Source organism: Bison bison, unplaced genomic scaffold, assembly GCF_000754665.1.
Source record: "Bison bison bison isolate TAMUID 2011002044 unplaced genomic scaffold, Bison_UMD1.0 scf7180017863875, whole genome shotgun sequence".
Taxonomy (NCBI): domain Eukaryota; kingdom Metazoa; phylum Chordata; class Mammalia; order Artiodactyla; family Bovidae; genus Bison; species Bison bison.
Genome location: NW_011494447.1, coordinates 35,987 through 51,831, shown reverse-complemented (window position 1 = coordinate 51,831; position 15,845 = coordinate 35,987). Strand labels below are relative to the sequence as shown.

At 46.6% G+C, this 15,845-nt stretch overlaps 1 protein-coding gene across 1 annotated transcript in view; it reads right to left on the bottom strand.

The window, feature by feature from the left end:
• Nucleotides 1–10,948: 10,948 nt before the first annotated feature.
• The window catches only part of SYCE1 (synaptonemal complex central element protein 1), a 12,936-nt gene continuing 8,039 nt past the window's right edge, over nt 10,949–15,845 (bottom strand). The window contains exons 3-13 of the mRNA XM_010833712.1: nt 15,641–15,700; nt 15,251–15,325; nt 14,581–14,628; nt 14,298–14,352; nt 13,544–13,633; nt 13,233–13,296; nt 12,412–12,478; nt 12,209–12,329; nt 12,027–12,137; nt 11,789–11,876; nt 10,949–11,564 (exon numbers count right to left, since the gene is read on the bottom strand). Of these exons, the coding sequence (XP_010832014.1) occupies nt 11,505–11,564; nt 11,789–11,876; nt 12,027–12,137; nt 12,209–12,329; nt 12,412–12,478; nt 13,233–13,296; nt 13,544–13,633; nt 14,298–14,352; nt 14,581–14,628; nt 15,251–15,325; nt 15,641–15,700 (839 nt within the window). The 3' untranslated portion in view covers nt 10,949–11,504. The remainder of the gene's footprint in view (nt 11,565–11,788; nt 11,877–12,026; nt 12,138–12,208; nt 12,330–12,411; nt 12,479–13,232; nt 13,297–13,543; nt 13,634–14,297; nt 14,353–14,580; nt 14,629–15,250; nt 15,326–15,640; nt 15,701–15,845) is intronic.

The following is a 15,845-nucleotide window of genomic DNA, read 5'->3' as shown; positions in this document are numbered from 1 at the left end:
GGAGGTGCATGCAGCCCAGGGCCGGCCTTGGACGGTTCCCGGCGGAGCAACCTAGAGCCTGAGCAGTGTGGGCAGGGAGGGCACACGCACCGTGAGTGGGGGCAGGCCCAGTGTGGCTGGTGCACTAGGAACACATGCCAGTATTATTTCTTTGCAGTGTTCCTCCCTCCCTACAGCGCGACTGAACAAGTGAGCCTAAAAAAGTGTCCACCACCGCCCCCTTGTGTCAGGGCGGAAATCAGACACTGAAGAGACCAGCAAACGGAAGAAGCTTAAACAGAGGGAACCGCCTTGGAAGTGACAGGTGCAATAGATTAAAACCCTGTAGTTAGTATCGACTACATAGGAAGGGGCCTATAGATCTTGAGAAATATAAGCTGGACCAAGGAACTATCCGAAAATGAACTGACCCCACACTGCCCACAACAACACCAGACAAAGTCCTAGATATATTTTTACTATTTTTACGATCACTCTTTTTTTTTTTTGAAATTTTAAGTCCTCTATTACTCCTTTAATTTCCATTTTTATAACCTACTATTACTTTGCAAAAAAAAAAAAAAAAAAGAAAAGAAAAAGAGAGACCCTATTTTTAAAAGCAAATGTCATGTATATATATACACACACATAATTTTTGTGACTCTTTTTTTCTTTTCTTTAATATTGTATTTTTGAAAATCCAACCTCTACTCTAGATTTTTAATCTTTGCTTTTTGGTATTTGTTATCAGTTTTGTACCTTTAAGAACCCCATCTTCAGTATCCATTTTTAATTGGGAGTGAGATTACTGGCTTGACTGCTCTCTCCCCCTTTGGACTCTCCTTTTTTCTTCACCAGGTCGCCTCTATCTCCTCCCTCTCCCTTCTCTTCTCTACCCAACTCCGCAAATCTCTTTGTGTGTTCCAGATGGTGGAGAACACTTAGGGAACTGATTACTGGCTGGATCTGTCTCACTCCTTTTGATTCCCTCCTTTACCCTCCTGGCCACCTCTGTCTCCTTCCTCCCTCTTCTCTTTTCTGTATAACTCCGTGAACATCTCTGAGTGGTCCAGACTGTGGAGTGCACATAAGGAAGTGATTACTGGCTAGCTTGCTCTCTCATCTTTTGATTCCACCTCATCTCATTCAAGTCACCTCTAACTCCCTCCTCCCTCTTCTCTTCTCCATATAACTCTGTGAACCTCTCTGGGTGTCCCTCGCTGTGGAGAAACTTTTCATTTTTAACCTAGATGTTTTATCAACGGTACTGTATAGATGGAGAAGTCTTGAGACTACTGTAAAAATAAGACTGAAAACCAGAAGCAGGAGGCTTAATTCCAAATCATGAGAACAACAGAGAACTCCTAACTCCAGGGAACATTAATTGACAGGAGCTCATCAAACGCCTCCATACCTACACTGAAACCAAGCACCACCCAAGGGCCAACAAGTTCCAGAGCAAATATACCATGCAAATTCTCCAGCAACACAGGAACACAGCCCTGAGCTTCAATATACAGGCTGCCCAAAGTCACCCCAAAACCATAGACATCTCATACCTCATTACTGGACACTTCATTGCACTCCAGAGAGAAGAAATCCAGCTCCACCCACCAGAACACCGACACAAGCTTCCCTAACCAGGAAACCTTGACAAGCCACCGGTACAACCCCACCCACAGTGAGGAAACTCCACAATAAAGAGAACTCCACAAACTTCCAGAATACAGAAAGGCCACCCCAAACACAGCAATATAAACAAGATGAAGAGACAAAGGAATACCCAGCAGGTAAAGGAACAGGATAAATGCCCACCAAGCCAAACAAAAGAGGAAGAGATAGGGAATCTACCTGATAAAAAATTCCAAATAATGATAGTGAAAATGATCCAAAATCTTGAAATAAAAATGGAATCACAGATAAACAGCTTGGAGACAAGGACTGAGAAGATGCAAAAAAGGTTTAACAAGGACCTAGAAGAAATAAAAGAGAGTCAATATATAATGAATAATGCAATAAATGAGATAAAAAACACTCTGGAGGCAACAAATAGTAGAATAACAGAAGCAGAAGATAGGATTAGTGAAGTAGAAGATAGAATGGTAGAAATAAATGAATCAGAGAGGAAAAAAGAAAAATGAATTAAAAGAAATGAGGACAATCTCAGAGACCTCCAGGACATTGTTAAACACCCCAACATTCGAATCATAGGAGTCCCTGAAGAAGAAGACAAAAAGAAAGACCATGAGAAAATACTTGAGGAGATAATAGTTGAAAACTTCCCTAAAATGGGGAAGGAAATAGTCACCCAAGTCCAAGAAACACAGAGAGTCCCAAACAGGATAAACCCAAGGCGAAACACCCCAAGACACATATTAATCAAATTAACAAAGATCAAACACAAAGAACAAATATTAAAAGCAGCAAGGGAAAAACAACAAATAACACACAAGGGGATTCCCATAAGGATAACAGCTGATCTTTCAATAGGAACTCTTCAGGCCAGGAGGGAATGGCAGGACATATTTAAAGTGATGAAAGAAAATAACCTACAGCCCAGATTACTGTACCCAGCAAGGATCTCATTCAAATATGAAGGAGAAATCAAAAGCTTTACAGACAAGCAAAAGCTGAGAGAATTCAGCACCACCGAGATATCAGATCTCAATTCCTGGTACCTGTGTATGTTACCTTATATGGAAAGAGTTGCCCAGATTAAATTAAGGATTTTTCAATGAAATTATCTTGGATGGTCCAGGAGGAGCTTTAAATGCAATCACAAGTGTTCTTGTAAAAGAGAGGAAGATTTGACACTTAGAGAAGAGATTCCTAGACCACCAAGGGGTGGATTATAGACTGATGTGGCACAAGAATGCCAGCAGCCAGCAGAGGCTGGAAGACGCACATTCTCCCCTGAAGTCTCTGAGATGGGCCCCGCTGGCACTTTGGTTTCAGCCCTGTGACACTGATCTTAAACTTTTGTCTTCCAGATGTAAGGGAATACATTTCTTTTGCTAAAACTCTTATGTTTGCAGTAATTTCTTACAACAGCAATAGGAGACCAAAATCCCTTGCAGTTAAAATCCTATATCTGATTCAGGTTCCTTCAAGCAGATGTATCCAACATTAAGTTACAGCTCTTCTGAAAAACAGGACAGGAGTACTTCTGACTCTCCTGGTGCTGATATTGATTCTGCTGGTGATTGTGTTGGGATTGCTAGCTTTGGGAGCTGTCCACTCCTTAATTTTGGGTGGGGGTTAAGTAGGTATCAATTTATTTCTGGCTGGAGTCCCTTTATTTACCTTTGACTAGATCTGAGTAGGAGCTGTGTTGTCTTGCTTGGTTTTCCTGTTGTCTTTCATCTTGCATTCTGAAACACAGGTGAGACACAAGCTGTGTAAAGAGTTTATTTGGGAAGTGATTACAAAAGCAAGGATGAGGGAGTGGGGAAGATGACACAGGAGCGGGTGAAAAGCCCGTAAAGTGTGAGCTACTGAGCTGCTGACCACTGTGAACAAGCTGAGATCCACCCTGTTGGGTACACTGGGCATGTGCATCTCAACGGACTCTCCAGGCATGGAAGCTGACACCTTATTGTGACTTAACAACTGGCCATCACCTCTCTGACCCTGCTTTGATTCTGTTATTTTGCATGAGGTTGTTGACACCGGACATAGATCAAGAGAGAGATCCAGAAAGAGTTTTACAGTTCAGTTACAATTTCCTGGGAAGAAATGGCACACCATGCAGGGTCACTCAGAGATAGACAGAGCAGAGACTGAAGCGTGTACCAGTGCCTCTGCTATGGATTCAACAAGAAGGGAAGGGACAGGTGTGGCAAACAGGCTTGGGATTGGCTAATGTGAATATTTTCAGTACACTTTGAGGCACTGAGGCTGTCCCTGACTGTTCTGTTACCTGGCCCTGGGATGATTAGGGCAGGTGTATGGTAGTGAAGTGTGAGGGTACAACTCAGAAGGTGCCTGGGAGTATGGCCTTAACTGACTGTTTTCAGAGAGTAACATCTAGCTAGGGGCACAAAATTGAGTCAAGACTGAGCTCAATTATTTGGGGTATTTGAGGGGCCTAAATAAATGATGAGCCTTTTGGAGTATAGAACATACATTGCACTAAACAGCAAAAGGCTCAATTTCTTGGTTCAGTGTGGCAGGTCTGGCCACTATGTTGCTGGACAGTATAGATTGATAGTGAAGTCAGTGTAAAGACTTGTCATATTTGTGTGTAACTAGTTGAAAGCGGTGGTCATGGTGCTTATGGTAGGAGACTCCAGGTGGGAGTTTGTGGTGGAAAGCTGGAGCAGGGAGTAGGAGAGGCACTGAGGAGTGTGCTGTCCTTTCCACAGCAGGTTGAGGGACTGACTGACAGATGGCAGTTGTCTCCTGGGAAAGGCAATAGTCTCCATTAATTCCTAGAATGGTACAGACAGTAGTGAATTCTCTGGTTGCTCAGAGGTAAAGAATCTGCCCCCCAGTGCAGGGAACACGGGTTTGATCCGTCATTCAGGAAGATCCCACGTGTCATGGAGCAACTAAGCCTGTGCACCACAAGTACTGAGCCTGTGCTCTGGAGCCTCGGAGCTGCAGCTGCTGAAGCCCTTGTGCCCTAGAGCCCGTGCTCCACAGCAAGAGACGCCACTGCGATGAGAAGCTCATGCAGCACAGCAGGAAGTAGTTCCCACTCACTGCTACTAGAGAAAAAATCATGCAGCAATGGAAGCTCATGCAGCACAGCAGGAAGTAGTTCCCACTCACTGCTACTAGAGAAAAAATCATGCAGCAATGGAAGCTCATGCAGCACAGCAGGAAGTAGTTCCCACTCACTGCTACTAGAGAAAAAATCATGCAGCAATGGAAGCTCATGCAGCACAGCAGGAAGTAGTTCCCACTCACTGCTACTAGAGAAAAAATCATGCAGCAATGGAAGCTCATGCAGCACAGCAGGAAGTAGTTCCCACTCACTGCTACTAGAGAAAAAATCATGCAGCAATGGAAGCTCATGCAGCACAGCAGGAAGTAGTTCCCACTCACTGCTACTAGAGAAAAAATCATGCAGCAATGGAAGCTCATGCAGCACAGCAGGAAGTAGTTCCCACTCACTGCTACTAGAGAAAAAATCATGCAGCAATGAAGACCCAGCGCAGCCAGATAAATACAATTATTTTTAAAAGGTGGGCCTGCATTCACCATGTTGGTTTAAACAGTGGCTTCCTTGGAAGGTTTGGGACTCTGGTTTGCAAACCAGTAAAAAAAAACCCAGACTAATATTAAGGAGACCAACATTCAACAGAGTGGTGTACAACTCACTTGACTGACTTCTGTTATTTGACATTGATTATCCTTAAGCATGTATCACTAACAAGTAGAAGTTTTCTGGTTTTATCCTTATGTGATATGGTTTTGATTTTATTATCTCCAAATGTGAATTTCACTTACTAAGTGGAGTTTTCTATTTATCTATTTAGTAGTCCACACTGCCTATGAGAATGGTCCTGGAGTACGTGGAGATGTGAGTCAATTTTTAGTTGAGCGTGTGGGCTCATTTCCTGCTACACAATAGAAAAGACCAAATACTGAGACAACATTCTTTTGCAGAAAGAAAAAAGCTGTATTATAGGGTGCCCAAGTAAGGAGATAGGAGGCAAACTGGTGTTTTTATCTTGGAAGGAGGGAGAAAGAGGGGCAGGGAGCTCAGAAATGATTGATGGAAAGTAAGTTTAACTTTCAGTGGACGTATTGAGTTCTCTGCTGTCCTGCTCTTCTGCCTCTTCATGTGTCATATGTACAGATCTGTGGTATTTTGTATATAACTGGAGGAGTTTTGGCCTGTGCAATCTAACGTTCACTGTCATGCACCCTAGTCCCTCGATGCGTCTGTGCCTCAGCGAGTTGTTTCCTATCTGCAGTTTCCCTGGGTTTTTTTTTTTTTTTTCTCAATATTTATTTGGCTGCACCGGGTCTTCATTGTAGCATGCAGATTCTTTAGTTGTGGAATGTGTGCTCTTAGTTGTGGTACGTGGCATCTAGTTACCCGACCAGGGATCAAAGCTGGCCCCTTGCATCGGGAATGTGGAGTTTTAGCCATTGGACCACCAGGGAAGTCCCTCTCTGGTGTTCTTAGTGTATCAGTTTGTTTCTCCTATATGGACCTTGTAAGTTACAGGGTACAGTTTCACAAGGGGACTTAAATGAAGAGATTAAGACCTGGGACAAGATAGAGACCCATACAGGGGGTCCATTTGCTGGAGTGGAATTTGAAAAATTGTCTGAGGAGGCCATTATGTCTCTCAGTTAAACTAGCAATCAAAAACCTATTAGGAAGCTAAAAGTGCCATTGAAGGCCTTTTAAAAAAGTCCAGCACAGTGTATTCTGAGAAGTGAACTTCGTGACTTGGTTAATGTCAGTAATGACTGCAACTCCAGATGGGATGAGAGTAGTGATAAATCTGGATATGGATTCACCTTCCCTGCACACAGTGCTTTGGCCAGAACTGCCTTCTGCAAACTTAAGAATTCCTATCCAGCACCATGGTCTTTCACATAGCATTAATTCTGATCAAAAAGCTCCCTTAACAAAAAAGTTCTGCAGCAGGCCAAGCTCTGATGGAATTCACTGGTCTTACCATGCCCCCACCATCCCAAAGCAGCTGGCTTGACCGAATGGTGGAATGGTCTTTTGGAGACTCAGTTACAATGCCAGATAGTTGGTAGTACCTTGCAAAGCTAGTGGAGGTGATAGAATTCCAGTTGAGCTATTCCAAATCCTGAAAGATGATGCTGTGAAAGTGCTGCACTCAATATGCCAGCAAATTTGGAAAACTCAGCAGTGGCCACAGGACTGGAAAAGGTCACTTTTCATTCCAATCCCAAAGAAAGGCAATGCCAAAGAATGCTCAAACGACCGCACAATTGCAGTCATCTCACATGCTAGTAAAGTAATGCTCAAAATTCTCCAAGCCAGGCTTCAGCAATATGTGAACCGTGAACTTCCTAATGTTCAAGCTGGTTTTAGAAAAGGCAGAGGAACCAGAGATCAAATTGCCAACATCCACTGGATCATGGAAAAAGCAAGAGAGTTCCAGAAAAACATCTATTTCTGCTTTATTGACTATGCCAAAGCCTTTGACTGTGTGGATCACAATAAACTGTGGGAAATTCTGAAAGAGATGGGACTACTAGACCACCTGACCTGCCTCTTGAGAAATGTGTATGCAGGTCAGGAAGCAACAGTTAGAACTGGACATGGAACCACAGACTGGTCCCAAATAGGAAAAGAAGTACGTCAAGGCTGTATATTGTCTCCCTGTTTATTTAACTGATATGTAGAGTACATCATGAGAAACATTGGACTGGAAGAAACACAAGCTGGAATCAAGATTGCCGGGAGAAATATCAGTAACCTCAGATATGCAGATGACACCACCCTTATGGCAGAAAGTGAAGAGGAACTAAAAAGTCTCTTGGTGAAAGTCAAAGTGGAGAGTGAAAAAGTTGGCTTAAAGCTCAACATTCAGAAAACGAAGATCATGGCATCCGGTCCCATCACTTTATGGGAAATAGATGGGGAAACAGTGGAAACAGTGTCAGACTTTATTTTTTGGGCTCCAAAATCACTGCAGATGGTGACTGCAGCCATGAAATTAAAAGATGCTTACTCCTTGGAAGGAAAGTTATGACCAACCTAGATAGCATATTCAAAAGCAGAGACATTACTTTGCCAACAAAGGTTCATCTAGTCAAGGCTATGGTTTTTCCTGTGGTCATGTATGGATGTGAGAGTTAGACTGTGAAGAATTGATGCTTTTGAACTGTGGTGTTGGAGAAGACTCTTGAGAGTCCCTTGGACTGCAAGGAGATCCAACCAGTCCATTCTAAAGGAGATCAGCCCTGGGATTTTTTTGGAAGGAATGATGCTAAAGCTGAAACTCCAGTACTTTGGCCACCTCATGCGAAGAGTTGACTCATTGGAAAAGACTCTGATGCTGGGAGGGATTGGGGGCAGGAGGAGAAGGGGGCGAGAGAGGAGGAGATGGCTGGATGGCATCACTGACTCGATGGACATGAGTCTGAGTGAACTCCGGGAGTTGGTGTTGGACAGGGAGGCCTGGAGTGCTGCGATTCATGGGGTCTCAAAGAGTTGGACACGACTGAGCGACTGATCTGATCTGATCTGATCTGCAGGGCAGGGACAGGGTTCTCCAGAAGGTTGTGTATGTTCTGAATGAGTGTCTAATTTATGGTGTTGTCTCCTGTGGCCAGCATTCAAAGGTCCAAAACTCACAGGGTGAAATGGGAGCGGTAACACTCACTGTTATCCCTAGTGATCTGCTGGAGACTTGTGCTTCCTGTTCCCACAACCAAATATTCCACTGGCCCGGAGGTCTTAGTGCCAGAGGGAGGAATGCTTCTATTGGAAGATATAATGATGATTCCATTGAACTGGAAGTTAAAGACTGCTGCTCAGCCACTTTGGGCTTCTTATGCCTGTGAATCAACAGGCAAAGGAGGAAGTTACTGTGCTGGCTGGTGTGATCGACCCTGACTACTTTGAGGAAACTGGACTACTTCCCTACACTGGAAGTAAAGAAAGCAAGGCTATCATGCAGGATACACCTTAGAGCTTCTTTCAGTACTACCATGTCCTGTGATTAATGCCAGTGAAAAACTATAACAACTCAACCCAGCAAGAGTACTAACACCCCACATCTTTCAGGAATAAAGGTTTGGGTCACTCCACCAGGTAAAAGTGCACAAACAACTGAGTTGCTTAATGAAGGCAAAGGGATACAGAATGTGTGGTGGAAGGTGAGGGAAGTTATAAATACCAGCTATGATTCCATGACCAGTTTGCTTTTGTTGTTCAGTCACTATGTTGTATTCAACTCTTTGTGACCCCATGAACTGCAGCATGCCAGGCTCCCTTGTCCTTCATTATCTTCTGGAGTTTGCTCAAATTCATGTCCCTTGAGTCAGTGATGCTATCTAAACATGTCATCCTCTGTAGCCCCCTTCTCCTTTTGCCTTAATCTTGCCCTGAGAGTTCAGTTGGTAACAAAGCCGCCTCCAATGCAGGAGACTCTGGTTCAATTCCTGGGCCAGGAAGATCCACTGGAGAAGGGATACACTACCCACTCCAGTATTCTTGGGCTTCCTTTGTGGCTCAGCTGGTAAAGAATCCACTTGCAGTGTGGGAGACCTGGGTTCGATCCCTGTGTTGGGAAGATCTCCTGGAGAAGGGAAAGGCTATCCACTCTAGTATTCTGACCTAGAGAATTCCATAGACTGTATAGTCCATGGGATCACAGAGAGACATGACTGACTGACTTTCACTTTCACTGCCCAGCATCAGAGTCTTTTCCAATGAGTCAGCTCTTTGCATCAGGAGCATCAAGTTTTTGGCACTCAGCCTTCTTTATGGTCCAACCCTCACATCCATACGTGACTACTGGAAAAACCATAGCTTTGACTATATGGACCTTTGAGTTGCAAAGAATTGATGCTTTCAAATTGTGGTGCTGGAGAAGACTCTTGAGAGTCCCCTGGACAGCAAAGGAGATCAAACCAGTCAATCTGAAAGGAAATCAACCCTGAATATTCATTGGAAGGACTGATGCTGAACCTGAAGCTCTAATACTTTGGCCACCTGGTGCTGGAAGAAGGAGGAGGAGAAGGGGGTGACAGAGGACGAGACAGTTGGGTGTCATCATGAACTCAGTGGACATGAGTTTGAGCAAACTGTGGGAGATAGTGAAGGACAGAGAAGCCTGTGGTGCTGCAGTCCATCGTGTCACAGAATTGGAAGTGAATGAACAACAGCCTTCTTTAGGTCCAACTCTCACATCCATACATAACTACAGGAAAAACATAGCTTTGACCATACGGACCTGTGTCAGCAGTGATGTCTGCTTTTTAATTCTCTGTATAGGTTTGTCATAACTTCCTTCCAAGGAGCAAACATCTTTTAATATCATGGCTGCAGTTACCATCCGAAGTGATTTTGGAGCCTTGGAAAATAAAACCTCTCACTGCTTTGACTTTGCCCCCTTCTATTTGCCACGAAGTTATGGGACCAAATGCCATGATCTTAGTGTTTTTTTTTTTTAATGTTTTAAGCCAACTTTTTCACTCTCCTCTTTCACTCTCATCAAGAGGCTCTTTAGTTCTTCACTTTCTTCCAGTAGAAAGTTACAGAGACAGATATAAATCCATTTCTGTAACTGGTCATGTATACAGAAATGAGAATTGTTGAGGTTATCTACCTCCTTATGTCCTACCTGGATGGGGAAGCCTTTCAAGAGATGGAATCTCCTTGTACCTATGAATTCACTGTCTTTTGACTCAAGAGCACAGACTTTGACTCCCATCATTGCCCTTGAGTTGATGCATTCCTGTGGATTTAAAACATGCCATAAGCACACAACACTCCTAGAATGATTGAGTCCAAGAACACTGAGGATAACATACTATGTTCTTGTAACAAGTGTCTCAGGTATAGATTTTGTTCCCAGTTCAGTTCAGTTGCTCACTCGTGTCCGACTCTTTGCGACCCCATGAACTGCAGCATGCCAGGCCTCCCTGTCCATCACCAACTCCCGGAGTCTACCCAAACCCATGTCTGTTGAGTCGGTGAGGCCATCCAACCATCTCATCCTCTGTTGTCCCCTTCTCCTCCTTCCCTCAATCTTTCCCAGCATCAGGGTCTTCTCAAACGAGTCAGCTCTTTGCATCAGGTGGCCAAAGTACTGGAGTTTCAGCTTCAGCATCAGTCCTTCCAATGAACACCCAGGACTGATCTCCTTTAGGCTGGACTGCTTTGATCTCCTTGCATTCCAAGGGACTCTGAAGAGTTTTCTCCAACACCACAGTTCAAAAGCATCAATTCCTTGGCACTCAGCTTTCTTTATAGTCCAACTCTCACATCCATACATGACCACTGGAAAAACCATAGCCTTGACTAGATAGACCTTTGTTGACAAAGTAATGTCTCAAATTACATTTAGGTCCAATTACAATTCGTTTTCTCAGCTAATCAGTGGGTACTGTGGGCACAGAACTGACTGGCTGAGGACCCCAGCACTTTGGCCCTCATTGTTGATATTTCTGGGATTCTGTGTGGTCCAGGCCTGAATAAGGAATGGAAGACAATCACAGGGTGGGTGTGCAGAACCTGTGGGCCTATTGTAAGATGGTCTCAGTCTTGTATCCCTCTGCGTGGGGACCCAGAACAACATGTCAAGTGCTAGAGATGAGCAGTCAGGGGACTGTGAGGTTAGGGAAACATTTACTGAGTGTCTGCTGTGGGTTTCTGGCTGAAGACAAGAGGCAGAGTGTGGCCAGGCTTTCATTCAGACTCAGGTGCCAGGTGTCCCGGGATGGATACCCCTCCTCCCCGAGCCTAGCACAGAGTCAGATGAGGCAGTTGTATTGAAGTAGTGCCTTTATTTACTGAAGTCCAAGTCATAAGCTCCAGTGCAGGGTGGGTTCTCCTTGCCTCGGGGCATCATGTGCTACTTGGTGGATGGCCCTTGGTCTTTCTCCTCACTGACTCCAAGGGGCTTGGGATTGGCCTGTGAGAGGTCAGGGTTTGAGGCAAGAGTCTCATCAGATCCCTGTGCCCACACCCTCCATGGGTCCTACCCCTCCTCACCCTACCACTGCCAGCCTCTGCACTTTTGCCTGGGATGTGTCCCATTGGAAATGCCCTTCCCTGAGGACCATCTTCTGAGGTGCCTTCCCACCCACAGCTCCTCTCACAAGCTCTCTGCTCCCTGCACTGGATTCCAGGACTCACAGCTTCTCCTAGGCCAGCCTCCTCCTCTTGCTTGCTCTGGGCTTGGGCAAGGACCTGTACCCCAAGTTTTTCCAGCTCCTCCTTCAGCCTGGATAGAAAGAGGTCAGGAGTGGGGTAGGAGGATGTGGAGGGAGAAGGGTAGGACTGTAAAGGGACCAAGAGACAGAGTCTAGAAGGGAGCAGACACTCCCTCAGCCACCTTCTCCTTTGGGACTCGGGGGAAGGGCTCCATGCCCACCTCTGCCTCTTCTGCTGCAGCTGCTGACACTTCTGTTGCAGCTGCTCCTGGCGCTGGGCAGCAGCCTCCAGCAGCTCCTGGGCTTTCCTGTTCTCCTCCTCAAACAGATGACTGAGGGTGGGGCCATGGGTGCTGGCAGCTCTTCCCCTCCACTCACTCCCCCCTCCCGATCCATGTCTTACACCACAGCTGCTGCCTCCGGGCTGCGGAGGAAGAGCCCTTCATTGATTGTGTGGCCCTTGGCTCCAAACTGCGAGCACAGACGATGCTTCACATCCTCCAGCTTTGCCTCCACCAGCTTCTCTGCAGCAGAAAGGAACGGATGGGCAGGGCAGGGCAGGGCAGGGCAGGGCAGATCAGGGCATTCCCATCTTCCAGGCCTCACCTTCCTTAAGCAACTGCTCCTTGCCGCTGTCCAGGTTGCTGATCGCCGGGCCCAGCCGCTCTGGTTTCTGATGGATAATAAAGGAGACCTGTCCGCAACTCCTGGCTTTCTCCCACGTGCCTCAGAGAAGCCAATCTGGATCTGGTCTTTACTCATATGCCTCACTTCCTGCATGCCAGGCACAGTCCAGCTTCAGGGCCTCTGCATTGGCCATTCCCTCTGTCTGGAATTGTTCTACCCCAGATACCTGTGGTGCTATGCAGGAGAAGCTCATAAAGTAGCTAGTGTTCAGGAATTCTGCAAGGGCATCCTGCAAACACCAAAACTCAAGCCTGTTCTCTGGAGACTCAGTTATCAGTTCAGCACTGCAGCTCCTACTCTTCCCTCCAGTGACCTCACTGAGTCTGTCCATCCTGACTTGCACTCTCTCTGCCTATTTTCTTGTTTGGGATCCCTAGGTGGCAAATAGTGGCCTGCTAATTTCCCCACTGTCTTCCCTGTGACTGTGATGGCCCCAGAGACACCCATGAATCTCCTTAATGGATAGCCCCTCCTCAGTTCTTCAGAGCTCCTCTTGAGCTCTTAAGGCCCCTGGGAGGCACCAGAGGCGGGTGGGCAGGGCCGGTGCAGACGGCAACACCTGGGGGCGGTGAGGGTGCTGAGGGGCTAGGCTCAGTGCGGCTCTGACACATGGCTGCTGGGCTTGCTCAGGAGCTGGGTGTGGCCATCGACAGGAGGGAGGCCTGGGGGTGACACAGCTCTGGGCCTAGTGCTGCCAGGGAAGCTGTGCAGGGTGGAGAGAGTAGCTCTGAGTGACTCACGTGGAATTCCCACAGGTCCTTATACTGGCCCATCAGGTCCTCCAGTTGCTCCTCGAAATCCAACCTGGGAATCAAACACACAGGATGAGGGGCTGTGGCCTGGGACACCCGTCCCAACCTGGTTCACCCCGGTGTCTTTATGCACAGACGTGAGGGAGCTTGCTTGTGCTCTTCACTCTGCTGCAAGCGCCTTTGCCTCCTTGACCCTCCAAGCTTCAGCTCAGCCAGGTCTTCTAATTCCCATTCCTAGTATTACCCCCTCCCCGCTTACAACCCACCCAGCCCCCCGTGCCTTGGGAGGCGGACCTTACCTCAGCTGCCTCTGTTTGTTCTTTTCTTGCTCAATCTGGGAGTTCAGGGCAGAAATCCGCTCTTTGCACTCCTGCAGCATGGTTTGCTTCCTGGCAAGAAGCAAGGCAGTCACCATGCTTTCTGAATAATCTCTCCCTAGGAGGGACCTGGGGTGGAGCTCCCATTTCCTTCTCTTGACATCTGTTGTAGCCTTCCAGATTGAGTTTCTTTCTGTAACTTTTGGGGTGGTATGAACACATGTCCTCTGGAATGTCATTGTGAAGATTAGGGAGATCAATGTGGGTGTGGTCACACACACAAGCACACACATATTGATCTCATGTGAATTCCTCAAACATATTCAGTGTTGGTATGCTAGGGGCTTGGAGGTCTCTGGTCATGAAATGAGCAATATAAGCATTCAGGAGCTAGAGAGATGGGTGAATAGAAGGATAATGGGTGAATGGAGAGAGGCTGGGGGACAGATGGTTGGCATGATACCTAAATGAAGGGACAGATGAAACTATAAAAAGCACAGAATAAAAACCAGCTGAAGGAATGTAATTGACATTCTAGCAAATGAATGATTATCTCAGTGAATAAGATGGTAATCAATACTACGACCTACTGTTGGGAGTCACGGTCTCCCTATTTTATAGAGGAAGAAGATGAGAGCTGTGGGTCTAAGGCCAATTTCCCTTAGTTTTTTTTGTTTGTTTGTTTTTACCAGAATGAAGGGGTAGCGCTCAACAGGGGCTAGGTGGAAGCTCTTACCTCTGTGCCTCATTCTCCTTATCCTGGCAGTGGAGCCGGAGGAGCCTCAGGGTCTCTGCAGGGAGAGGAAGTTAGGACCCTGTGAGAGCCCATCGTGGCTGAGGTTTGGGCATGGGTAAAAACACCAGATTATGTGAGGTCTCCTGAAGAGCTGATGGGACTCTGTTGGAAGCCACAGGAGGGAGGCAAGGTGATTCAGGCTTCAGAAGGCTTTCACTGCTATAGAGTGGGTTTCTGAAGGGTGGAAAAGGCAAACACCTGGAGATAAAGTAGGTGCAATTACCTTGTTTTTTGCTCAAGATCTCTTTCAGGCGTACTTTCTCTCCACTCACTGGAAAACAGAGGAACATGTTTGGGCATCACCAACCACCCACTGTACCCGAGAGGCTGGGCTTGGCAAGCCCTGCCCCAACCCCAAATGTAGACCCCCTTCGAGGTAAGTCCCCTTCCCCTCCTGTGTGCATGCTCCCTGTGGGCACCAAAGGGTGCTTGATAAAGGGTGGCTAAGAGGACCCTGTGGAATGCCAGTGCAGTTACATGGAGGGAAGAGAAAAACACTTCACAACAAGTTGGGTAAAGGCTGTGAAGAAACACATCAAGCAGTAAGGGGCATGTGACTAGGTGGGGGCCGTGTGCTGACTCTGAGTGGGGAGATTGGGGAAAGCCTCTCTGAGAAAGGGGCATTTGAGCTGAGAGCTGAATGATGTCTTCAGGCAATAGGAATCTGTATTATATGGGGGATCTGCCTAGCAAAGGTCCTGATGTGGGAGTATGCTTGGCGGTGTTTCAGGAACGCTCCCCAAAATAGAGTGGGATGGGGGAGATTGGTAGGCCCTGAAGTTGGGGAGGGTGCAGGAGTGCTTGGCCACAGAAATGATGCTGACTGTCTGTAATATTGGGTTCAAGGATGTGTGACATTTTGGGGACCTCTGGGTGATCCCCCCCAGGCTTACATGAGTCCAGTTCTTTCTGCAGGGTCTCCCAGACAGTCCGGGCGTCTCCCAGCTCCTCACTAGCTTTCTTTTTTGCTGTGCCAAACCATAGGACATCATGTAAGTGTCTGTCCTTGCAAACATTTCACACTTGTCTTCAAGTAAACCTAGAGGGGCCCCTAGAGGATTTTACAGAGCAGGAAACAAGTCTCCCGGAGCCAAAGCCCTTCTTGGGCTCAGCTGACAGCAGGGCCAGGTTATTAAACATGTGACTGCAGCTCCTGTCTTTGGATGGACCAATCCATGTTTGGTTTAATGCTCCCTTGTTTCAAAACACTAAGTAATTCTGAATAAGGGGCTCTGCAAATCATGTAACCACTCCTGGCAGACAAGCCAAGGTCCTGAGCTCACCTTGCTGAACCTCATTAATCCGGTTAATCAGGACCTCAACCCTGGGCTCTAGGCTTCCCACTGCAGGGAGAAAAGGAGGTTGAGTGAAAATGACAGGGCAGGCAGAGGAAGGTGGATGCCCTCCAAGGCTCACATTCTGGGGAGGGGAGGCAGCAGCACATAGAGATACCGAGTCAGGTTGTGGTAACTTCAAGAGAAATAGAGG